General features: G+C 43.0%; 1 protein-coding gene across 2 annotated transcripts in view; it reads right to left on the bottom strand.

The window, feature by feature from the left end:
- The window catches only part of ADAMTS17 (ADAM metallopeptidase with thrombospondin type 1 motif 17), a 367,322-nt gene that overhangs the window by 100,760 nt on the left and 240,935 nt on the right, over window positions 1–25,627 (bottom strand). For both annotated transcript variants that reach the window (XM_033188835.1, XM_033188836.1), the window contains 2 exons: window positions 23,241–23,361; window positions 3,109–3,189 (listed from right to left, as the gene is read on the bottom strand). In XM_033188835.1, coding sequence (XP_033044726.1) covers window positions 3,109–3,189; window positions 23,241–23,361 — 202 coding nt within the window. The remainder of the gene's footprint in view (window positions 1–3,108; window positions 3,190–23,240; window positions 23,362–25,627) is intronic.

Genomic DNA, 25,627 nt, shown 5'->3' with positions numbered 1-25,627 from the left:
CTGAGCAGAAGCTCGAGTGGGGTTCTTTTAGTCTCTCTCCTTCCTAGCTTCACTGGAAGACCTGACCCACAGTCAACCTACTTCTAATCCTGGCAGCGAGTCAGCTCCTTTTATTTCCACTCGGAGTTCTGCCAGCTCTGTTCTTAGCTATGGATACAAACTGCCCAGGCTTTCCTGTTCCAGGTGGTTTTCAGCAGAAAGCCAGCCAGCGTGGGCTGAAGGTAGGTGGGGTGAAATTCTTCAGGAATTGCTCTCAGCAAATGTGAGAGCAATTCAAAGTTACACTGGGTTGACTTCCAGAGCACCCAGTGCCGAGTGGAAACAAGGCCTTTTTGAACTAACTTTAGAAACATAATGAGTGTGGACCACCTTCAGCCTTGCCCGTGTCCATCAGCCAGGCCCTGGAGCCCTGGGATTATGCCTTCTGGATAAGATAAGGTAGGAAGCTGGCTCCAGCCTCCCATGGAGGCCCAGTGCTTCTGGAGAGCTGAGCAGTCACCCCGAGACGTTCAACCAATCTCCGTGGCATGCAGGTTTATTCTGAAGTGCACACAACATAGTGGTAACAACAGGCAGGTTTAACGTGTATCCTCCAGTGAAAAATCTCCATCCGGCAGTCTCTGGCCATGACTGGACAGAGTAATTCTGAGAGGCTCCATGAACTGTAGTGAACTCAGAGGAGGTGGGGAACCTGGATGAGACACCAAGCCCCTTGGAACTTCAGCTTGCCCCTCTGTGAAGGAAGCAGAGCAATACCTTGCAGCTCATTTAGGGGGATTGGGGATCAGGTCTCTAAGGCACAGGTAAGCTCAGTGATTGGGAGCCACTATTGCAGATGCTATTGTTCTTTTTTTGGATACATGGCCCTCAGGCTTCAGGAGCTGAGGGACGATCACAAGAGCTCATTCTCCTGGGTGGCATCTGCTAGTTAGCACCTGCTGGCCCTAAAGTGAGTTTGAGTGAAAGGTCTGCTTGTACCATAGGAATCAGAAGTTGAGGAGTGATCCAAAGGATTCTAACATCCTCTGCCATTCTTAAATTGCCATGCAAAAGTGGAGATAAGGAAGACACTCCTATTGCCAGACACTTAGGGCTGAGCCAGGTGGAGAAGCCACGCTGGGAGATCTCAGAAGCCAGGGTCAGATGCCAAGGGACTTACTCGCGGGGGCACCTTCTGGGGCTTGATGGAAGAACCACTAATTTGACCTCCAAGCTGAACTACCTCTTGGAATACCCAGACTGCAAATTTTGAATTAGGATGAAAGGTGACATCAGCCTCCCACGGAGGGCCTCCAGTACACTCAAATGCATGGGTTGGGAAGGGGAAGGGTAACTTTTTGGCATGATACCAGGTGGTGGGGCTTCCAATGCAAATGCTGGTGAGGCTGACCCGATGTCCTTTGATGGGCAGAAGGAGAGGGAGCAGGCTCTTTGTGAATTTAGTGAAAAGAGGCTGTCACTTTGAAGCTGCCCAAAGCAGCAAGAGGCCTTGTTTTAGAATGCATTTTTAAGTGTTGTTCTATTTGCAGAGTGACAGCTGGGACAGCTGGGGAGGAGAGTGCCAGGCAAGGCAGGGACACTGTCCATGCAGGGGAGATGGGAAACCACAGGACGGGTGAAAATGCATATGGATGTCAACTCCAGGGATGGAAAGGTCTTACCCTGGCAACAGAAGCACGAGCTGCCGTCATAGCCTCAAGGAGGCAGGGTGGATGGCAGGTGACCAAGCTGCAGAGGAGGTGGCAGGGCAGCTTGGGACATGGGAGGATCCAAAGAGTGTGGTGCCAGTGATAACCCACGTGGGTGCTTGGACATGGGCACTCCTGCCTTCCCCAAGGCAGGTGTGCCGGGGGCATGTTAGCATCAAAGCATTCCCTAACTCTTTAATTAACAGGATTGTGGTCTTTATTGTAAACTTGCCTATTAGATATTTGTTTTGTATCTGTCTCATCAGACTTGGAGTTTCTCAAGCAGAGACCATTTCAAAGAAAGACTTGGACTTTTGCAGAGTCTACAAAGGCAGGAATGTGGACAAAGATGTCATTTAAAAAAAATGAGTAATAAAAATGGAAATAAAAGGGTTCCATGGGTAACTTCAATTTAGCTAAAATCATTTTTTGAAACTCGACAAATCATGTCTTACTTTTTCTTTCTTCAGTCTCAATCAGCACTTTGCAACACAGGCTGAGAGGTGATGACATGAGGACAGCTCAGAAGAAGGGTACCTGAGGAAGATCAGCCACCTTGAGTTTAAGTTTAACCCAAGACAGGAACATGGGATTAAAGCTGGCAAAAGGACAGGGGCCACAACATGTTCCAAGCCAGAGAGGTAGGAGCAGAGGCAGCCTCTGGGCACCCTGCTGTCTCCACTTCTGTGTCCAACTCAGAACTCCAACCACCCTGGGGCTCAAATTCTGGGCTAACCTTTGCTGGGGTTGATGGGGAGGCTGGGAATTGGGCCAAGGATACTCTCAGAAGGTCTTCTCTGGCTAGGAAGGGACTTATCAGAATGGCTTTGCTCATGTATAGTTAGGAAAATCAGTCCAGAATAGAACCCAAGTCTATGGAAAGATGCAGGTGTTTGTGCTTGAAGTCAATGGAGCCGGCCACTAGGAATCTGGAATCCACAGACCTTAGTGAAACTAGTGTCCTTCTGGGTTTCCATTAGACTTAGGACTGTTGTTCTTTTTCCAGCTAAGAAGTCGTCCCCAGAACCACTGGCAACCCAATGGGGCTTCCTGCAAGTTGGCCAATGGCCTGCACTGCCCAGACTCAATCTGCTCTCAGCTCTATGGGGTTACTTTGGGGAACTGGTAACCGGCCCAGTTCCTCACAACTTCCTTCACTCGTGTATGATCTTCCTTCCTGTCCCAAGCTTGTCTTCCATCGTTTTCCTTTCTGTTCCCGCCCTTAATCCACCCTGGGGATGGCTGCATGTTAGTCAAATATGACGGCGCTGTGTGGTTCCCTCTGGGTGTTCCTGTCATTACAATACAGGTGTGAAACCAGCCATAACCCAGGAGGAATGACACTGAACCGATTTACCAGACTGATCATCAAAATCGATTCTCAACACATAAATGGTGAGTCAGGTCATTTTTGTTTTACCCAGAAAGCTGTGGGCAGGTTTATCCTCCACCACACGGATCCTCCGAGCTCCAGCGGGAATGATGGCAGCTTCGATATAACCTGTGGCAACAAATGACATAGAGATAAACCACACCTCCACCCTGCACCAGAGGCCACACAGCTGCCCCGGCCAAAATCTAGCTACCGAGCCCCTGACAGTGGCTTCAGAAATGGAGGGCTGGTGCAGCTCTGAGAAATCGAGAGCGCCAAAGGAGGCAGCTCTCCTAAGGCCAAAATATCCCGGCGGCCTTATTTCCAGAGAGCAGGATTTGTATGTTTCAGGTTGAGGGGTGCACCCCTCCTCCAAATTCACACGTTGAAGTTCTAACCGCCCACCCCGCACCGCCCCCCCCCCCGCCGCCAACCAGAACATCAGCATGTGACCACTGCAGACATATTAAGATGAGGTCATCCACGAGTAGGTGGGCCTAATCCAATATTACTGATGTCCTTATGAAAAGGGGAAGTTTGGACACAGACATGCACACAAGGAGAATGTCACGAGAACATAAAGGCAGAGATGAAGTGATGCTTCTACAAAGCAGCCAAGGAATGCCAAAGACTGCCAGCAAACCACCGGAAGTTAGGCAAGAGGCATGGAATAGATCCTCCCTCGTGACCTGCTGAAGGATCCAACCCTGCTGACACCCTGATCTCAGATTTCTCACCTCCAGAACCAAAAGACAGAAAGTTTCTGTTGCTTATGCCACCTAGTTTGTGGCTCTTTGTTATGGAAACCATAGCAAATGAATACAGCCTGGTATTCTATGTGAATGGCACTTCCCTGGAGCATCAGTGAAAAGTGGCCCTGGTCTCATTCATCTGCTGGAGGGCCTTTTTCTCTTTGTTGTATTTTGAACTTCCCTGAATATCCATGGGATGACAGCAGAAACCAAGCAATTTGTCCTATGACAAAACTACAGTATTGCCTTAAAACACGGTGCACTGTTTCTTGCTTCCGCCGTCTTTGGCCATTTCTGCAGCTATTACACTTGTATAGTTTTGTCCATTGCCTTGCATATTTTTAAGAAGAGTAGGGGGCCCAGAACAGCAGGTGGGCAGTGAAGACACGACTGAAGCTGCCAGGGCAGAAGCTGGCAACTGGCTGCCTGGTTAATGGGGTGACTGCCAATAAATGAGCCCTACATGACGGTGAGACTCTGAAATGTAGGCTGGTAATAATCTCGGTTTGATTTTTATTTGGGATTTAGACAAGAGTATTAGGCATTTGCTTCGGCAATTTAGATGAGGATCTCAACTTAGATTACAAATCCTAGCCGTGTTGTTCCCAATGTGATCACCAGAATCATGAGTGGAGCTGTAAAAAATTAGAAATTTCTAGGTTCAACTATGTGCAGATCATGGAAATACCTACTTTGAGGGGTTTATTTATTCATTCATTTTTCTCACAATAAAGTGGCTTTATTATTATAAAAATAGTATACAAAAGTTCAAACAACATACAGCAGAAAACCAGAATTGACCTATACCACATCACAATGAGAAAATTACCCCAAGAAAGTAATATTTTGACCAGCCTTTTCAACATCTCTTAATGCATATAAACATACACATATCATTTTAGATGAACAGAATATTATATGTACTTTTAAAAGATCAGTATTATACTTCAAAATAATTAGTTTTGCTAGGTAATGTATGTCTAAGGTACAAAATTCAAAAATTATAAATGGATCGAGTAGAAAGTATATTGATCTATAGGCTATATGAGGCATTCTATAGCCAGCTACACTTTTAAAACTATTTATAATAATTTGTATATTGTGGCTGAGTTTCTACATAGCTAACTCAACATCTGCTAATATGACAGTTCTGTTTCTTCCTTTCTAGTCTTTATGCCTTTAATTTCTTTTTCACTATTCTGGTTGCAACTTACAAAACCACATTGTATGTAAAATGAGATTGTGGCATCCTTGTGTAATTCATGATGTCATAGGAATGCTTCCAAAGTTTTCCAACCGAAAGAGATTGCTACTGTGAGAATAGGATAGGTATCATTAATCATTTATCAGGTTAGGGACATTCTCTTTTTTGTTTAAATTTTACTTTAAGTTCTGGGATACATGTGCTGAACGTGTAGGTTTGTTACATAGGTATACATGTGCCACGGTGGTTTGCTGCACCCATCAACCCATTATCTAGGTTTTAAGCTCTGCATGCATTAGGTATTTGTCCTAATGCTCTCCCTCCCCTTTTCCCCCATCCCCTGACAGGCCCCAGTATGTGATGTTCCCCTCCCTGTGTCCATGAATTCTCATTGTTCAACTCCCACTTATGAGTAAGAACATGTGGTGTTTGGTTTTCTGTTCCCGTGTTAGTTTGCTGAAAATGATGGTTTCCAGCTTCATCCATGTCCCTGCAAAGGACATGAACTCACTATTTTTATGGCTGCATAGTATTCCATGGTGCATGTGTGTCAAATTTTCTTTATCCAGTCTATCATTGATGGGAATTTGGGTTGGTTCCAAGTCTTTGCTATTGTAAACAGTGCTGCAATAAACATATGTGGGGACATTCTCTTTTTGAATAGTTAGTGTGCTAACAGTTTTTATCATGAAGAGGTATTGAAGTTAATAAAATGTTTTTGTGCATCTACTGAAATCATTATGCTGTTTTTCTCCCAAACTATACCAACACCTCAGAGTTGAACTGTGATCACACTTGTCATGGCTTAGATGGTACATGGATCCATGTCTTAGCTTTTTTTTTTTAATTATTTCATACATGTGGTGTTTGCTTAGTTTTACATAAACATTTATCATTTTTTTTCCCTCACCATTTCTTCCCCATATCAGACCATTTTTCTGGTATTTTTTTTCCTCCTTAAATCCACGTGAAGGTCCTTTAGTGTAGGTCTCTTGGTTGTTGTAAACTCTCTGGCTTTGTTTATCTATAAATGTCGTCACTGACATTCTCTTGGTTTTGAGAAACGGTGTTCTTGGGCATTTGATTCTAAATTGATTGTTATTTTCCTTCAACACTTGAAATACACTTTTCCACTGTCTTCTGGCTTCCCTTAGGATATTGAGAAGGCAGTCATCATTCTTAGTGTCATTCCTTTCTAAGTGGCCTATCTGTCTCAGCGGTACTCCTTGGTGTTCTGCAGTTTCACCAAGACATTTCTAAGTACGGATAATGGGGAAATACTGGTTGTCAAATTTCTCCAGTCACATTTTACCTTTAACGTCTAAGAACTATTAGACGACTCATAGTTTTGTATCAATGTTTCTTGGGACACAAAGCTATATTATTAGTACATTAATTTTTTCTGATCTATTTGGTTTTCTTTTGAACATCAGAGAATATATGTTTATCTCTTTTGTCTTCTGCAGTGCTTATTTTATCTTTTATTTTTTACTTACCCTGCTTGGATTACTTTGTGCTTCCCAGGTTAGATCAGATCAATCCCTTGGATTGTTTCCTACCTTTTATCTTTTAACTGTTTATTAATTTGTACAAAAAAAATGCAACTGGTTTCTATGTATTAATTTTGTACCCAACTTCCTGAATCCTCTTATAATTGTCATATTTTCAAGGTTAATTCTCTTAGGTTTTCAAGATAAATAATAATATCACAATAATATCTACCACAGTAATAGTTTTACTCTTTTGAAATGTTTATAGTAGAAATATATATATTTCTCTCCCATCCAAGTACGAACCAGACCTGACCTTAGCTTAGCTTCTGACATCAGACAAGATCAGACACATTCAGGGTGGTGTGGCCATAGTTATTCTTCTTTTCTAAATGCATTGGTGAGCACCACCAGAAAAATGTTAAATATTCCTGGAGAGAATGTACACCCTGGTTTTGTTTTTGATTACAACAAGAATGCTTATAGTGTTTTGCTGTTGAATATAATGTGGGCTTACAGTTATATATAATATCTCATATATAACATACTTTATGCATAATATAATCATATTAAAGACATATATGTTATTCTCATATTAAGAATTTTGTCAGGAATAAAGGTTGAATTTTACTGCATGCCTTTTCAGCATCTAAGTGCATAGTTTCCTCTTGCTCTCACACCTTGTTCTATTAATAGTATAATTATATGAATATATTTTCTAATATAAAACCATCTTCATATCTCAGAATAAACCTTACTTGGCCATAGCATATTATTTTAATATGCTGCTGAATTGTTTGCTAATATTTAGAACTTTTGTGACATTATTCCTAAGAATGCTCTGTAATTGGTATTATGCTTTTTTTGTTGGATTGGGTTTTGGTATCAATATTATTCTTGCTTTAATTAGGAGTATTTCTATGCTTCTATAACTTACCTGTGTTGATTTTATATAGAGTCACGATTGGGAAATTATATTTTCAATCATTCATTTCAAACAGGTTTTAAACTTATTTACAGAACAGAGCAATGTAATCTCTTATGATTTATTAATTTCCTTTATACTTTATTTCCCTATTCACTATTATTTTACATATTTGTACTTTCCTACCCCCCATTTGGTTCATTAAATGAGCAAACAGTGGAGCTGTATACTATTTAGTTGGATTTCTTCATCCTGTCCCCTACCAATAAATTCTACTTGTTGTTTCTGTTTTATTTAATGTTTTTCCATAGGCCTGTATATTTATACTTCTACTGTGTAACTTATCAGATATAACTTAGTCCCTGGATATTACAAAATAAGGAAATGAGAATAATTACAGTACATTCTACTTTCTCACATCCCATTTCAACTTTTATTGTATGATTTTGACATTGTATTAGTTTGTAACATTTACTTTTTACTAAGGTAATTCCTATAGTTGTTTTAGTTTTAATCCTAAAAAGGAATTTGATGTTTGTTATGTATTCTTCTGCCAGTTTCTCTAATAAATTCTTGCTTGCCTCAAATTTGTTCCCTTTGAGATGGACTTATGGGAATTACATTTTCTAAAATATAATACTGTATAGCAAAAAATAATTGTTTATTGTCCTTATCCTTGAATGTCAGTTTGGCTGCTATAACATGTTGGGGTCATACTTACTTTTTCTGAGGCTGTTGTATGAGTGGCTCCGTAAAATGTGACCATGGAGAAGTCTGAGGACTGCTGGTTATTGCCCCATTATTAGGTTCTCTAAAATTTAGATGGGATGCTCAAAGGAGTCTTACCTTTAACATCTAATAACTAATAGGCTATTCGTAGTTTTGTGTCAACTTTTCCTGGGATACAAGGCTCTATTATCAGTACACATTTTTTTTTTTTTTCTGATCTATTTGCTTGGTTTTCTTTTGGGGGCAGATATCAAAGTATATCCATTTGTTGCCTTTGTCTTCTGCAGTGCTTATTTGATCTTTTATCCTTGGAACTTTTTGTTTATTTCCATTTTCCCCTGGTGTTTTTCTCAATCCTGTCTTCCACATTTCTTACTGCACTCTCGTAGTGTTGATATTCTCTGTCTGCTTCCATGTAGACCTGGTTTTTGTGATGGATTCATTGACCTCTCCTACGGTATGTCCTCAGTTCTGCTAAGTTACGTTTCATCTCTCTCTCTTGCTTTATTGCGTCACCGTTTCTTCATTGAGGTCTTGTGTCTTGGCTATGAATGCTTAGTTTCTTTCTTTCTTTTTTTTTTTTTGGAGATGGAGTTTTGCTTTGTCGCCTAGGCTGGAGCACAGTGGTGCGATCTCAGCTCACTGAAACCTCCACCTTTCGGGTTCAAGCAATTCTCCTACCTCAGCCTCCTTAGTAGCTGGGATTACAGGCACCCACCAACATGCCCAGCTAAGTTTTACATTTTTAGTAGAGATGGGGTTTCACCATGTTGGCCGGGCTGGTCTTGAACTCCTGACCTCAGGTGATCCCCCGGCTCTGGCCTCCCAAAGTGCTGGGGTTACAGGCGTGAGCCACCGCGCCTGGCCTATCTTATCAAGGCGACTGTTGATCACTTTTTGAAATTCATGGCAGTAACATTGGGTCACAATTTCCATCTTTTCCTTGGTAACATTTTGCCAGGATTTTAAAAAAGTCATTTGCTTTCCTTGTCCCCTTTATCTTTTTCCTATTGCCAGATACTTGTATAGATCCTGTGCTGGTAAATTTATTTCACATTTTAAAGTAAGACAAGTTCTAATCATACTGGTTGCTTGCACTAGGTGTGGTAGGGAGAAATAGGACAGTGTTGTAGGCTAATCGGGCTTTCTTTGGTTTACAGTAAAATTTGTTAGGACACAGGTTTATTGATATCAGTGAGTTCATTGTCATTTTCCTTTTAAAAAACAACATATATTTTGAATTTATACAAATACACGTGAGTATATTTTCTCACTGTAAGAAGCAACAACAGCATAGTCTTTTCATATTTACATTTGTCTCACTCCTATGTTAGGAGTAACTCAACATATCATATTACATTTTCAATTTTTAAAAACATGCCTCAGAGATCATATATGTTATGTATAGCTCTACTTTTTTTTTTTTTTCTTAAATCGCTATGAAGTTTATATAACTACTTGCCTATTGATGGACATTTAGGTTGTTTCAAAATTTTCACTATAAGAAACAACACTATATCATATATGAATATGCACAGAAAACCCCTCAAACCCCTCCACAAAATACTAGCAAGACCAATCCAGCCACATGTAAAAAGGATTCTACACTGTGATCAAATATGATTTATGCTAGGACTCAAGCTTGGTTTAACATATGGAAAAGTCAGGCTGGGCACAGTGGCTCACCCCTGTAATCACAGCACTTTGGGAGGCTGGGACAGGCGGATCATTTGAGGCCAGGAGTTTGAAGCCAGCCTGGCCAACATGGTGAAACCCTGTCTCTACTTAAAAAAAAAAAAAAAATTAGCCAGGCATGGTGGTGTGCACTTTTAATCCCAGCTACTTGGGAGGCTGAGGTATGAGAATCGCTTGAACCTGGTGGGCGAGGGTTGCAGTGATCCAGGATTGTGCAACTGCACTCCAGCCTGGGCAACAGAGTGAGACTCCCTCTCAAAAAACAAAACAAAACAAAACAAAACAAAAATATAATCCTCCATGTTAATAAGGGGCAAAATCCACAAGATCATCTCAATAGGTGCAGGAAAAGCATTTGAAAAATTTCAACACTCCTTCCTGATAAAAATACTCAACAAACTAGGAATAGAAGGGAGCATGCTCAACCTGATAAAGGGCATCTACAAAACTCCACAGCTAACAGCATACTTAATGGTGAAATACTAAATGCTTGTCCCCTAAGATAAGGAACAAGACAAGGATGTCCTGTTATTCCCATTCAACACTGTACTGGGAGTTCTATCTAGGGCAATTATGCAAGGAAAAGAAATAAAAGGCATACAGATTGGAAAGAAGTAGTAAAATTATCTCTATTTGCAGATGCTAAAATATTTTATAGAGAAAATCCTAAGGAATCCATTAAAAAACCTATTATGACAGGTTCAGTAAGATTGCAGGATACAAGGTCAATACATAAAAATCAACTGCAGGCCAGGTGCGGTGGCTCACGCCTGTAATCCCAGTACTTTGGGAGGCTGAGGCAGGCAGATCACGAGGTCAGGAGATCGAGACCATCCTGGCTAATACGGTGAAACCCTGTCTCTACTAAAAATACAAAAAAATTAGCCGGGTGTGGTGGCAGGTGCCTGTAGTCCCAGCTACCAATGAGGCTGAGGCAGGAGAATGGCTCTGGGAGGCGGAGCTTGTAGTGAGCCGAGATGGTGCCACTGCACTTCAGCCTGGGCGACAGAGCGAGACTCCATCTCACAAAAAAAAAAAAAAAAAAAAAAAATCAACTGCATTTCTAGATGTTAGGAATGAACAGTTGGAAAATGAAATTTAAAAAGCAATTCAATTTAAGTAGCATCAAAAAGTATCAAACACTTAGGAATACATTAAAAAAGAAAACCTGGAGGGTTTGTAAGTTGAAGACTGCAACACATTGCTGAAAGATATTAACAAATATCTAAATAAATGGAAAGATATTTTATATTCTTGGATCAGATGACATTGTAAAAATGTGACTGCTTCACAAATTGGTCTACAGATTCAACGTAATCCCTATCAAAAATCCCAGCATTTTTTTTTTTTTTTGCCAAAAATGACAAGCTGATCCTAAAATCAGATGAAAATGCAATAGACCCAGAATAGCCAAAACAATATTTCAAAAGAAGTTGAAGAACTCAGATTTCCTGATTTCAAAACTTTCTGGCTACCTATACCAATCAAGACAGCAAGGTAATGGCATAAGGACAGTTGTTTCTAACAATGGAATATAATTCGGAGTCCAGAAAACAATTTTTTTTTTTAAACAAAGGTGCCAAGAATATTCATCGGGGAAAGAACAGTCTTCAACAAACAGTGTTGGGACAACTGGATATCCATATGCAAAAGAATGAAGTTGTACTCCTACTTCAGACCACACAAAAAAATTAACTCAAAAATGGATCACAGATGTAAATATCAGAGCTAAAACTAGAAACTTCTTGGAAGAAAACATAGGAGTAAATCTTTGTGACCTTGAATTAGGCAATGGTTTCTTAGACATGGCAGCAAAAGCACAAGCAACAAAAGAAAAAATCGATTAACTGCATTACATCAAAACTGAAAACTTGTGTTTCAAAAGATACCATCAAGAGAGTGAAAAGCCAACTCATACCCTGTGAGAAAATCTATGCAAATCATTTGTCTGATAAAGGAACTGCATCCAGAATATATAAAGAAAGCTTACAATTCGAGAAGAAAATGGCAATCCAATCTAAAAATGGGCAAAGGATTTTAACAGGCATTTCCCCAAAAAAGATATATGAATGACCAACAAGCAAATGAAAAGATGCTAATGATACATTAGTCATTAGGGAAGTGCAAACCCAAACCACAAGGACATACCACATTGTGCCCACTAGGATGACTCTAACAAAAAATAGTAAGTTGGAGAGAACATGGAGAAATGGTAGCCCCCATTCATTGCTAGCAGAAACGTAAAGTGGTGCAGCCACTTTGGAAAAGAGTTTAGTAGCTACTCCAAAAGTTAAACACAGAATTATCACTCACCAATTCCACTCCCAGGTATATACACAAGGGAAATGAAAACATGTCCACATGATAACCTGTACACAAAAGTTTATATCAGCGTTATTCCTAATAGCCAAAAAAGTGGAAACAATCCAAATACCCATCAACCAATGACTGTATTTATAAACTATGATATAGCCAAACAATGGAATAGTATTTGGCAATAAAAAGAAGCATTGATATATGTGACAACATGGATGACTTGCAAATACTGTGCTAAGGGAAAAAGCCTGTCAGGAAGAACCACATATTATATGATTCCATTTACATGAAATATCCAGAATAGAAAAATTTGTACATATAGACATTAGATGAGTGGTTGCCTAGGGCTTAAGAGGGTGATGGGGAATGACTGCTACCGAGCATGGGGTTTCTTTTGGGAATGATTGTGGTGATATGGCACCATTCAGCAGGTTGATTACATTGGACCTTTTCCATCATGGAAAGGGCAGTGGTTTGTCCTCACTGGACTAGACACTTACTCCAGATATGGGTTTGCCTATCCTGCATGAAATGCTTCTGCCAAGACTACCATCTGTGGAGTCACAGAATGCCTTATCCACAGAGCATTCCACACAGCATTGCCTCTGACCAAGGCACTCACTTTACAGCTACAGAAGTGTGGCAGTGGGCTCATGCTCACAGAATTCACTGGTCTTACCATGTTCTCCATCATCTTGAAGAAGCTAGAAAGAACGGTGGAATGGCCTTTTGAAGTCACAATTACAACGCCAACTAGGTGACAATACTTTGCAGGGCTGGGGCAAAGTTCTCCAGCAGGCCATGTATGCTCTGAATCAGCATCCAATATATGGTACTGTTTCTCCCATAGCCAGGATTCACAGGTCCAGGAATCAAGGGGTGGAAGTGAAGTGATACCACTTACCATCACCCCTAGTGATCCTCTAGCAAAATTTTTGCTTCCTGTTTCCCTGACATTATATTCTGCTGGCCTAGAGATCTTAGTTCCTGAGGGAGGAATGCTGCTACCAGGAGACACAATGATTTAATTAAACTGGAAGATTGGTACCCACCTGGACACTTTGGGCTCCTCCTACCTTTAAGTCAACAGGCTAAGAAGGGAGTTACAGTGTTGGCTGGGGTGACTGACCTGGACTATCAAGATGAAATCAGTCTACTACTCCACAATGGAGGTAAGGAAGAGTACACATGGAATACAGGAGATCCATTAGGGCGTCCCTTAGTATTACCATGCTCTGTGATTAAGGTCAATGGGAAACTACAACAGCCCAATCCAGGCAGGATGACAATGGCCCAGACCCCTCAGGAATGAAGGTTTGGGTCACTCCACCAGGAAAAAACCCACGACCTGCTGAGGTGCTTGCTGAAGGCAAAGGGAACACAGAATGGGTAGTAGAGAAAGGTAGTTATCGATACCAGCTACGACCACGTGACCAGCTGCAGACACGAAGACTGTAATTGTCATGAGTATTTCCTCCTTCTTTTGCTAAAAACATGTTTGAGCATGTATACACTTATACTAAGAAAATATCTTTATTTTCTTTTCCTTTGTCATGTGACATAAGATTTATTGACTTCATATAAGCATATAAGTATTGTTAACTTTATGTAATAGTATTTGGGTTGGGGATGGGTGTGTTTCCGGTTGTACAAAGGATAGCTGTATTATGTTAGGGGTAATTATGACCTTATTATTGTCTTTATTTGAAGATTATGTATGATTTCAGAAGATGTGGCTGGGTTCAAGTTGACAAGGGGTGGACTTGTGATGGTTAACACTGAGCGTCAACTTGATTGGATTGAAGGATCAAAGTACTGATCCTGGGTGTGTCTGTGAGGGTGTTGCCAAAAGAGATTAACATTTGAGTCAGTGGGCTGGGGAAGGCGGATCCACCCTTAATCTGGTGAGCACAATCTAATCAGCTGCAGCAAATATAAAGCAGGCAGAAAAACATGAAAAGGAGAGATAGGCCTATCCTCCCAGCCTACATCTTTCTCCCATGCTGGATGCTTCCTGCCCTCGAACATCAGACCCCAAGTTCTTCAGTTTTGTGACTCAGACTGGTTCTTGCTCCTTAGCTGGTGGACAGCCTATTGTGGGACCTTGTGATCAAGTTAATACTTAATAAACTCCCCTATATATACACACACATACATACATACACACAGATATACACATTACACACACACTACTTAATAAACTCCCATATATATGTGTGTATGTGTGTATCTCCTATTAGTTCTGTCCCTCTAGAGAACCCTAATACATGGCTGCATAACCCTGTGCATGTGCCAAAACTCATTGAATCGCATACTTGAAATGGGGGAATTATATGGCATGTGAATTATATCTTTTTAAAGCTGCTTAGAAAAGAAATAACACTTCTATGAATGGCTTTGTACATGTCTTCTTGTGCATAAATATAATGTCCTACCAGGTCAGCTAGTGTGAGAATCACTGAGTCAAACACAGGCACTGCTAAGTTGACCTTGGTTTAAATACTATTTAAGCCAATCCACACTATATGAGAGTAAATGGTTATTCAAAGATTTCTAAATACTTGACAAGATCAATCTTCTCAATATTTGCTAATCCATTTGGTAAAAAGATATTGTCATAAGTTTAATTTGCATTTCCCTGATAACCAATGAGGCTCAGTGTCCTATATACTTATTGACCATTTGTTTTCCCTTTTCAGTTAATGGCCTTGTTCTTAAGATTTGTCCATTTTTCTACCATCTTTTATTTAGTTGAGATGCAGTAGTTTAAAAAATGTGTGTAACATATATTACTATAATTTGATATTTTTGGACTCAAACTCTTTACTTACTAGACATGTTGCAAAAACTGTCAGTCTATCATTTGTTGTTTTTTCGCTTTTATTGCATTTTTTTTTTTGAGACCAAGAGTCTTGCTTCTGTTGCCCAGGCTGGAGTGCAGCAGTGCAATCTCGGCTCACTGCAATCTTTGCCTCCTGGGTTCAAGCAATTCTCCTGCCTCAGCCTCCCAATAAGCTGGGACTACAGACATGTGCCATGACGCCCGGTTAATTTGTACACTTTTAGTACAGACACGGTTTTACCATGTTAGCCAGGATGGTTTCCATCTCTTGACCTCATGATCCGCCCGCCTTGGCCTCCCAAAGTGCTGGGATTACAGGCATGAGTCACCGTGCCTGGCCTTATTGCATGATTTTGATAGTCTTTTTCTTTTTTTTGAGACAGGGTCTCAGTCTGTTACCCAGGATGGAGTGCAGTGGCATGACCTCAGCTAACTGTAACCTCTGCCCCTGCACCCCAGCTCATGCAATCCTCCCACCCCGGCCTCCTGAGTAGCTGGGACTTCAGGCACACACCACCGTGTCTGCCTAATTTTTTTGTATTTTTTGTAGAGGCAGGGTTTCGCCATGTTGCTCAGGGTGGTCTGATAGTCATATTTTTAATTTTTGAGATCTATTTTTTTGTTTTCTGATTACTCCTTCCCATGGCATTCTGTTCTTGTTTTGTGGCTACAATATCATCTTAAATCTTTCTACAAATAGTTATTAGAGAATTTGAACTCTATTATTTGAGTTACTTTTTCCGTTAGTCTTTTCTTTTTTTTTATTTATTTTTTCCAGTTTATCTTGGTTTTTCTCATTCATGTTGCAGACTCTCCTTCAAGACCCAGGCAGCTGGGCGGTTTCCTGTGGGGATGCACAGGATTTGTTTACTCTCAGGATTGGCTTTCTGCTGGGTGCAGGGAGCTGTTGCTGTGTTGGCAACCAAAATACCAGAATGAAGAGGTGTTTCCTAGAGGTGCTGTGTTGTGGTAAAACTCCTAGGGCCGCTGTGTTATGGTGCTGGCCGCAAATATTTCCAAGTTTTTCTCTGGAAATATGGAAGTAATACATTTCACCACCCACTTAAACGTGTGTGACCATGTGACTTTGAACAGTAAAATGTGACCATGTGACTTCGAACAGTAAAATGTGAGTGAAAATGAGGTATGTCTCTTCCCCGCAGGAGCCTGAAGCACATCAGGGTCTGGTTTGCCATACTCCCTTTCCTGGCCAAGGTGACTGTGGCAGCGTGTGAACAGATAAAGTCTCTGCCAGCCTAGTTCCAGGAGTGACCTCACTATGCAGAGCCTCTTGCCGACCCACAGTGGGCAAGCAGCAGGGGCTGGAAGCAGACTTTTGTGTTAAGCCACTGAGATCTGGGAAGCACGTTTACATTACTTTTGTTTGCTTGTTTATTGCAGCAAAACCAAGTATATTCATTCCATTCCATCCACAGATGAACTTCCACCTGAGATGTGCTTGTTCTCCCTAAACCTTTCAAAAACTGACTTTTCATTCATTTTCAGGTGATCTTGGGAAGACAAGAAAACAACCACATGTTCAATCAGCCAGAAAGAAAGTTTCTCAGCCAGAAAGTTTAGCAGTGTCCTTCAGCCTTGACAGCAAATGTCTTGGCATGGTTGCCATAGATCTAGTCTAGGATGTTTACAAATAAATGTCCTGCAGGATGTCTGGAGAGACTTCACAAATGTACACAAAGTCTAATTTGAGGGCAGCAGGTGCCTCACTATTGTGCTCTGATCCCCAGGCAGTTGTGTGGTCATCTAGTATGACCCTTTCCAACCACATCTGACTTGGGAATAGTGACGCTGGCTTGCCAGAGCAGCTGGCACACGGTCCCTTCCCCTCCGATGGCTCTAGGGTGAGGACGAGGTTTCTTGATTAAAAATTGTCTTTGCTCTAGGAAAGCTTCTCTACTGAAAAATTCTGGCCACAAGAAAACCAGCTTTTAGGATTATGGCACAAAATATTCTACAGCAAGTCTCTCTTAGAGAAATCCATTCCTTCTGGGGAGTTTCAACGGTGATTGGATTCCAGACATGTAAGGCAGTAAAATGTCAAAAACTGAGACAAAAGTTGTTCAGGGTCAAAGTGATCAGAATCTTTTTCAGAGGAATTTCCACTCCAACTACCAAACATGCCTAGAAACAAGATCTGCTTGTGGGGGATGAGCTGTTCCTGAAAGAAGCTGCTGTTGTATGGAATCTTTTGCAACTAACAAACCTTGGCATTGGGATCACCAATCTGCAGAATCCGACAGAACTGATTGGGCCCTGATCAGTTCCTTTCCCTCATTCCACAGCAAGGTACCTTTGCAGCTGATGCATGGTATCCATATCTATTTTTAAGCTTAACTTTGGCACAAGATGCAACAGTGAAAAGACATCTGTTTTCTGTCTTTTCTCATGTGCCCCTGGTGGAGGGGCTGATGAAAAGCAGTTCAGGACGGACTTGCTACTCAAGTGAGCGTGACCTCACCCTCAGGTGACCTCTCAGTGCAGGGCAGTCCTTATGTATGCACTCTGCTAACCGTTCGGACAAGTTTCTCTGTTCGTGATAAAAAGAACCCAGCCAGGCGCAGTGGCTCACGCCTGTAATCCCAGCACTTTGGGAGGTTGAGGCGGGTGGACCATGAGGTCAGGAGTTTAAGACTAGCCTGAACAACATGGTGAAACTCCATCTCTACTAAAAAATACAAAAAATTAACCAGGCATGGTGGCACGTGCCTATAATCTCAGCTACTCAGGAGGTTGAGCGGGGTGAATAGCTTGAACCCAGGAGGGGGAGGTTGCAGTGAGCTGAGATCGTGCCACTGCACTCCAGCCTGGGTGACAGAGTGAGACTCTGTCTCAAAAAAAAAAAAAAAAAATGAACCAACGAAAAAGTCCCTGAACTGAAAGGCAGGCCCTCTGTCCACAAACCAGGGAAACTGCCTCAAGCTCACAGTCCTCCAACCCCTGCTCTGACCCAGAGCTTCCACCTGAGGCATGTGTGAAGAGCCACCAGGAAGGGAAAGAGTACCATCACCAAGTCCCAAAGCTTCTTGGCGTCTCTCAGGCCAGACACCCCACGATGTGGATGCCAGATACCACCACACTGCAAGCATGAAGAATAATTATGAGGTAGGATTTACTCTCAGAATTTACAAGACAGATTCACATTTTAGGTAAGGTAGGAAGGCTTTATCTTTGGAGTGATTTCCCATTCTAGCTTCAGCCACCAAGCAGGAGAAATCAGTTACAGGAACATGATTTGGTTTCATGAGGAAGCCATGGATAAAATCCAATGCCTTTGCCATGGTTCCAGGAGAACATGCCATTTCTGCCCTAAGGACCAGTAGTAAGAAGGAACTTCAAAGTGATGCTGACCTTTAACCTGTCTCAAATCTTCTAGAGTTACTATTACTAGGCTATGAGCAATTTCCCTGTGAAATCATTTTTGTCTGAATTTCTCGAGTAGACTTGCTGTTAGATGATTTGGGGCTCCCATTTTCCCTCATGTTTTCAGGAGCATTAACCATCTTTGGAAGAAAACCATTGGACTGAAAAGGTACCATGATGGACTAGAGGTAAAACTCTGGCTATGTGTACCTGGACTCTTTCCCCCAAAATCAGAGTTCTTTTCTGTTTTGTAAATAGACCATAAAATGTTTGGAGAGGCATTTGTTATGGTTTTCTCTTGTTACAAAAGTTGTTCACAAGAATATTACTATCTTATGTTTCTCCCTAAAGGTTGTTCCTGCGTCTAACTGAAAAGAACTCATTGTTTGGGAAGCCCATGAGGCTAAACTGTGCCTTAGTTCGCCCCTCACAATGGGAGGCCAGCGTAGACAAATGAAGACCAGAAGCATGTTACCAAATGCCCCTCTGCCCATAGGGAAACCAGTCCTGAAATATGAAAATTTTTCCATGGAGGAAGGTGCCAGCTAAGGCTAAATTCTCTGGCATGCCTCGGTATTTTCTGCCAGAGCACCAGGTGTGCTTGAGGGGAAAGAAAACTCACCCCCAGCATGCTAGGGTATGTTTCTATTTGGGCTCTTGATCCCATGACTCTATCTTTTATAGCTTTAAATTTTGTTTCATCCTATAGTTTTTCTTATGGTCATCAGTCTTCAACGTCAGTTTATGTAAGCATTTAATGGCCTCTGCGTTTATCCATGGCTTCGCACACAACTTATTCCCATCGATTCTATTCAGAAAACACTCAGGTATATGAGCCAGGCAAGAGCCACACCAAGCATGTCACTGCTGGGACAACACGTAACATCCAACATCTTACATGAGAAACACTTGGGAACAGCCTCTGCCATCACACATGTGGATACCTTCGTACAAAGATCATTCTTAACTGAGAAAAAGAAATATGTTGTAATTGGTTTATGTGCACATTTTATGATTCTTCATCACAGTGTAAAGAAGCCTCATTTTGTACTATCAGCCCATAGCAGTGAATTTCCGCCCCCACGAGATTCCACACCCCAAACAAAACAGAGCATGGAACCTGGCATGTGGCAGGGGTTCTAGAGGAAATTACTGAACAGATGTGTGACACACAGATCTATCCACATTCAGAAGGGATCCTCACCCCACCCTTTCTTTTAAGGATTGATTATGTGAAAAGATTCTCTGCAAGAACAAAGAGCAAAGAGAGCCAACGCCCACAGGTATCCTTGGCTGGTTCTCAGTGAGGACTTCAGTCCAGGTGCGTCCTGGCAGCCCATGGGCCGGTCACCTGGAGACTGACCAGCCACCTTTTCAGTGCCAAGGAGCAGGGTGGAATAAAGATAATATTGTTAAAATGGCAATTTAATGAAATGAAAGCATCCTACCAAGAACACTCAGATTACTAGGTTCAGATAACTCAACTGTCTTAAGCCAGCCCAAGGCATGAGCATTTTGAAGCCCATCCATCAGAAAAGCAATATGATAGCCAAGTTGAGTTGATTCCTTCCATAGATAAGTAGCTGAGGACTTCATTTGTTCAAAGTTTGGAAGCAACAGGCTGGAGGGCGATAAACATCCTACACTCAGGACGCCACTTCCCCTGGCGCCACACTGGGACCTCTCATGACAGAGAGGGAGATTTGGCTCTGCTGGGCTGGACGCTTTGCCACGCATGGGTCTGCCCTGGATTCTCAGCTCAGGAACTTTGGTAAGAGGACCCACAGGAGTTCAGGCAGGGGTCAGGACTTCGTAAAATTGGGCAAAAATCCAGCATTTGATTCCGTTTTATCTTTCTGGTGTGGAGTTTCTCTTTGATATTCACGCTGAAGGGTGATAAGGCATTCCTCCTTCCCTCATTCTTTAGAAGCGAGCAGAGATGAAAGTTACCTTCCTATCTAAACTGATAGGCCTGGTGAATCCACCCACTCAGCTGCGCTTGGCGTCACCAAGATGCCTCTTGACCTGGGGTCTTTCTATGATTTCCATGCTGGGTCTCACAAGGATATGTTTCCCCTTCAGCCTGAAGTGTCCTCCTGCTACCCCCATTATCAACTGATTTCTACTTGTCCTTTAGTGCTAGAGGCTACCCTCATCTTTTGGAGGACTAAGTCTGGTGCCCCACCAGAACTTGGGGTCCCACAACATGCCTGCTGGGCTGCCTCCACCTCATGCTCACATAGGCTAATGCTGTCGGTTTGCCCAGGGGTCTCCTCCCTCAACTGTACCTGAGGTGGGGACAATAACTTATTTCTGTATACCTACTGGTTAAAATGTAGTCATGCTGCATAAATAATCATTGCATGAATGGGCTTGGGGGTAACCATTTGTATCTCTGTCTAAGTGCATTCCAATATGTCAGACCATGATGACAGGTTTGTGTTGAATGAAACTATACTAGAAAGGCAGCCAGTGACTCATTCATGTGCAAATGAGTACTGCAGGCAGATTTTCAATATACAGAATCCATATTGATAGAGGCTCACGTTCAAAGACTCCAGCTGTGAGGATTTGAAAAACAAAAAACAAAAAACAAAAAACAAAAAAGTGCTGTGTACCTTAAAATGAATGTGTGACAACTGGCAATCACTCAGAATGACAGTCCAGGTAGGTGAAGCGAACGTGTGCTTATTTTTGTCTGAAGGTTTGGTAAGGCTTCTGTGCCTTGGCAGCTGGAAGGACACAGGCTAGGCTGCAAGCCGGGGTTGGAGGAGTTACCCAGGGAGGCTTCAGTATGGTCTATCCTTCCATGAGGGACTCACTGTCATGGCCATAGGGGTCTGACCTCACATTCTAGACAGGGATGTGGCCCAGGCTGGGGTGGATGGAGAAGGGAAAGGGGTGAGCAGGAGAGGAGAATGTTACTGTGGTCAGATGAATGGGTCTGCCTGGGCCAAATCAAGGGCTGGCATACAGATCAGAGTCTGGGCAAAGGAAGACCACTTTTGACCTTAATCTGGGTTATCTCAGAAGTGAGCTCCTATGCTAGATGTGTGGTAGAACCTTCCTTTGTGTTCTACATACAGAGTTGCCCAGGGTTGGGGATGGGGGTGGGTCTGGCTGTACCTGACTTGTCTTCTACAGAATCACACACTTGTAGTCAGTTCTCTTTATGGGAGCTCAGTACAATGTTCAATTTAATAAATGAAGGGTTCTAATGCTTCCATTAAAAAAGAAAAGCCAACAATAAATAGTAACCCTTCACCAACTGCAGGAGTTTTGTTCCTAAATGTTGAATCAGCTGCAATAGGCAAGGTCAAATTCTCACAGGAGCCCAGGAGCTGGGGTACCAATAGAGAAAATGGCATCAAGTATGCCAAAATGAATAGCAGAAATGGGCAATGCTCTGGAGCCGTGCTGTCCAGGAGAACCTTCTGGGATGCTGGGAATATTCTCCGCCAGTGCTGCCCAACACAGGAGCTGCTGGCCATGTGCGGCAACAGAGTACTCAAAATTTGCCCAGTGAGACGGAAAGATGAACTTTTAGGTTGGTTTCATTTTAATGAATTACAGTTTGGATCGTCTCCAGGGGCCAGCAGCTGCTCAACTGGACAGTGCAGCTCTGGAGGCCACTTTCCCCCAAACCAACCTGCTCCTGCCTCTCCTTTCTCTATTGACGTGGCAGGCACAGGTTCTCACACTAAGCTCTGTGCCTCGCTGACTAGCTATCTGCCTTTAAAATCCACCTGAAATTTCATTTTTAAATTTCATTTTGCATTTGCATTTTCCTCTGGTTTTGCTTTCACAGGGTGCTGCAAAATGTGGGTGCAGTAGGTTGCCTTTCCCACAGGCATCTAGAAGGAACGCTTCTTCCAGACCAGGTTTCCTATCCACACAGAGAAAAGCAGAGAGGAGAGCACGCCCCACCTTATGGGGCTGTTCTGTGGGACAGGGAGGCATAAATGTGGTTCTGTTCTCTTGTCAGGTGGAAAGGAACTGAAAAGCTTCTCTGCAAAGCAACTTGTGGAAATTAAAGTAAGTTTCTCAGCTCCTTCCTCCCAACACAAGTTCTCCTGGTCATGGGGGATGAGTGGACTCTCGCTAAGGCTGCCAGAGCTCCCTCCCCAGTGGCTCGCCTGCCTGGTGCTCCCCTCACTAGGTGTCAACCACAGACACTTTCCTAAACATTGTCCTCCAGGATGGGAGATCAGAAAGTCATGTCCCACGTAGGACAAAGCAGCCTGCAGTTGCAAAAAACGTGCAAGCAGAAAGATGAAGGCGGCCCATCAACCGAATCCTGGCGTCCCTCTCTAGGGACAGTGCTGAGGGATGTCTGTGCCTGGGGACCAGGAGGCTCGGGTACTCCGGAGTCACAGCTGGCAGTGGCACCTGAGACTTTCCAGACTATATGGCTTCATGCATGTTTTAGAAATGTCAATGCTATCGTACTTTTACTAACAGAAAATTCAGACACAGAGCAAACCTCTTCCATCGACAGGTAAAATGATTTGGCAAGTTTACCACCTTCTCTGCCTGCACATCAGAAGGAGGGCTGCCAGGAAGTGCTGAGCTCCTGGCACAGGGCAGTTACCACTGATTCACGGACCTCGGGCTAAGTGGGGAGCTGTTTCCGTCCATGGCAAACTATTCACTACAAGCAACTTGAAGGCATCATTCTTGCTAAAACGTCCTTCCTTGCTTTTCAGAAATGAAACTGAAGTTCCAGGTCACCTATCCACTACTGTCTAGCCCTTAAATATGAAATGTAGGGAAGATTGCAATCAGTAGCTTTAGGCAAAGGACACAAAACACTGTAGCCACAGCAGCCCTCTGGGCCAGCACTCACCTGTCCCCCGGGCGTGGCTGAAGTCACCTTTCACCACGTGGCAGGTCTTGCCGTCCCCATTGCAGACCCCGCATCTGTCTTCTTTAGCTGCAGACCCAATGATGCCATCACAGCCGATTTTCTAAAGAACCAGAAGACCTCATTATTCTGTGGTTAAGACTCAGAGGGATTTTAAAGAGGCGGCCCTGAAAGGCTAACTTTTCCATGAGGTGCGGCAGGCATGGAGCCTGGGGCCCTGATCCATTCAGAGGCCCAAGAAAATATTTTAATTCAGGAGACAAAAAAAAAAAAAAAAATGCACAGAATCCAACCTGGATTATATTTGTCTTTCTGCCCACATAGTTGTCAAGTGTATTTTTTGGTATTTGTTCTGGAGGAGGGAGACCCATGAAGGCACAAGTGCCCATGGAGGTCACACTGTGGTCTGATGCCCTGACTGCCTGGAGGCAGAGACCCTGGGAAGGGAGTGAAGCCCGAACCCTCACACCAGCTGGTGCAGCCACAATGTCTCATGATGGGGCTTCCCCTCTGGGCTGTGGAGGTCACCTGTAACTTGGCTGAAACAGCCAGTAGTCTTAGAACATACAACGGAAACCACAGACTTTTCTACCAAGGTAGGGATGCCCACAGCTCATTCAGGCAGGGCTGGGCATGGGCCGCTCTTTTCTCAGGTAGGGAGAGCTAGTCTACGAAGAGCCCTATCTCTCAAACCTTTTTAACAGGGCACGTCTGAGAGCAGAGGAGAGGCTGCCTCTACCCTAGGTGGGCCTGAGAAGCACAGCCTGTTTTCTAAAAAGTAGAGAAAGGTTTTGGACTCCTTTTTTCTTTTTTTTAAAAGTGAGAATTTTGTATTCTGCAAAATAACCTAAATTTATACTAAACATTGGGTATTTATTTACTAGCTAGATTGCCTAAATGTCCCTCCACATTTTCCCCCTGAAAAGCTAATGCTTCCAGAACAAGAACTGGGTTTTTCCTACTGCCTTGCACCCCAGATTACATATTGGCACTTCAGACTCCAAAGGAATCTACAGCCAGAAATCAAGATCCAAGATAATCCTGGTGGAGGTGATCTAGTCCTTTCCCGTGATGCCTGGACAAGAAGCAGCACCGTGCTTCCCCCTCACAGGCACTCCTACCTGCAGGCAGGGCTTGGAGCAAGCGCAGCACCTGGGGTGCCAGGTTGGCTGCACGCGGATCCCTGGAGGCAAGTGCCTGGTCCACAACTCCCCAAAGACATCAGCATCCTCTGTTCGTTATGGCAGCGGTTCTCCTACTTAAGTGTGCATCGGCCTCACGGGGAGGGCTGTTAAAACACAAACTGCTGTGTCCTGGCCCTAGAGTTTCTGACCCAGCAGGTCTGGGTGCACCTGAGAATATGCATTTCTAATCAGCTCCCAGGAGGTGCTGAGGCTGCTTGCTGGCAGCCATGCGATGAGAACCCCTGCACCATGGCATGCTACTCAAAGGAATAGGCGAATACTCTTCATATTTAGAAACCCTCAAGTATCATCCTTGGAGCTTTTTATTTTTTTGAAAAAGATTTAATGGGAAATTACTATTGTTCTGTCCAAAAATGATAGCATAACTGGACGGATTCCAGGGAAGACTTTAAGATGTTCTAAAAGCTGAGCAAGTTGAGTCTAAAAGTTACCATGATGAAATCTGAAAAAGGGCAGAACTTGAATAAAAGATCAAACTTGTTCAAAGTTAGTACAAAAAGAGGAAAAGGGTAAAATCGAAGGCTTTAGTGGCCAGAGGACAGCAAGAAGCAAATGGAGAAGAGTGGGCTTAACGGTGGCTGGGGAGATGTAGGTAACACATCAAGACACAGATGGTAACTGGCAACCAACTGCAATGCTTTGCCAGTGCGGACCATCCAGTAGCGACCTGGAGGGAAGCCAGCTGTGATGAGCCACCGTGAGCCTAGAGCGTGGTGCAGGGCTGCCTGGATTCTTGATGTGGACTGCTAGCCAGCTGCTATCAAGTTGCTCAGTATAAAGATTACAGGAGCTGGCTGGGCATGGTGGCTCACACCTGTAATCCCAGCACTTTGGGAGGCTGAGGTGGGTGGATCACAAGGTCAGGAGTTCAAGACCAGCCTGGCCAACACAGTGAAACCCCCGTCTCTACTAAAAATACAAAAATTAGCTAGGCATGGTGGCACACATCTGTAGTCCCAGCTACTCAGGAGGCTGGCAGGAGAGTAGTTTGAACCCGGGAGGCGGAGGTTGCAGTGAGCTGAGATAGCGCCATTGCATTCCAGCCTGGGCAACAGAACAAGAGTTCGTCTCAAAAAAAAAAAAAAAAAAAAAAAAAATTATAGGGGCTAAGAATATGTAGGGCTAAGAGTAGCCAAGATCAGAAAATGTTCCCCAGCATTAACA

The sequence above is a fragment of the Trachypithecus francoisi genome, unplaced genomic scaffold, assembly GCF_009764315.1.
Source record: "Trachypithecus francoisi isolate TF-2019V2 unplaced genomic scaffold, Tfra_2.0 Lachesis_group3, whole genome shotgun sequence".
Lineage (NCBI taxonomy): Eukaryota > Metazoa > Chordata > Mammalia > Primates > Cercopithecidae > Trachypithecus > Trachypithecus francoisi.
Note: the sequence above shows the minus strand (reverse complement) of the source record. Positions and strands in the feature narration are given on the sequence as shown.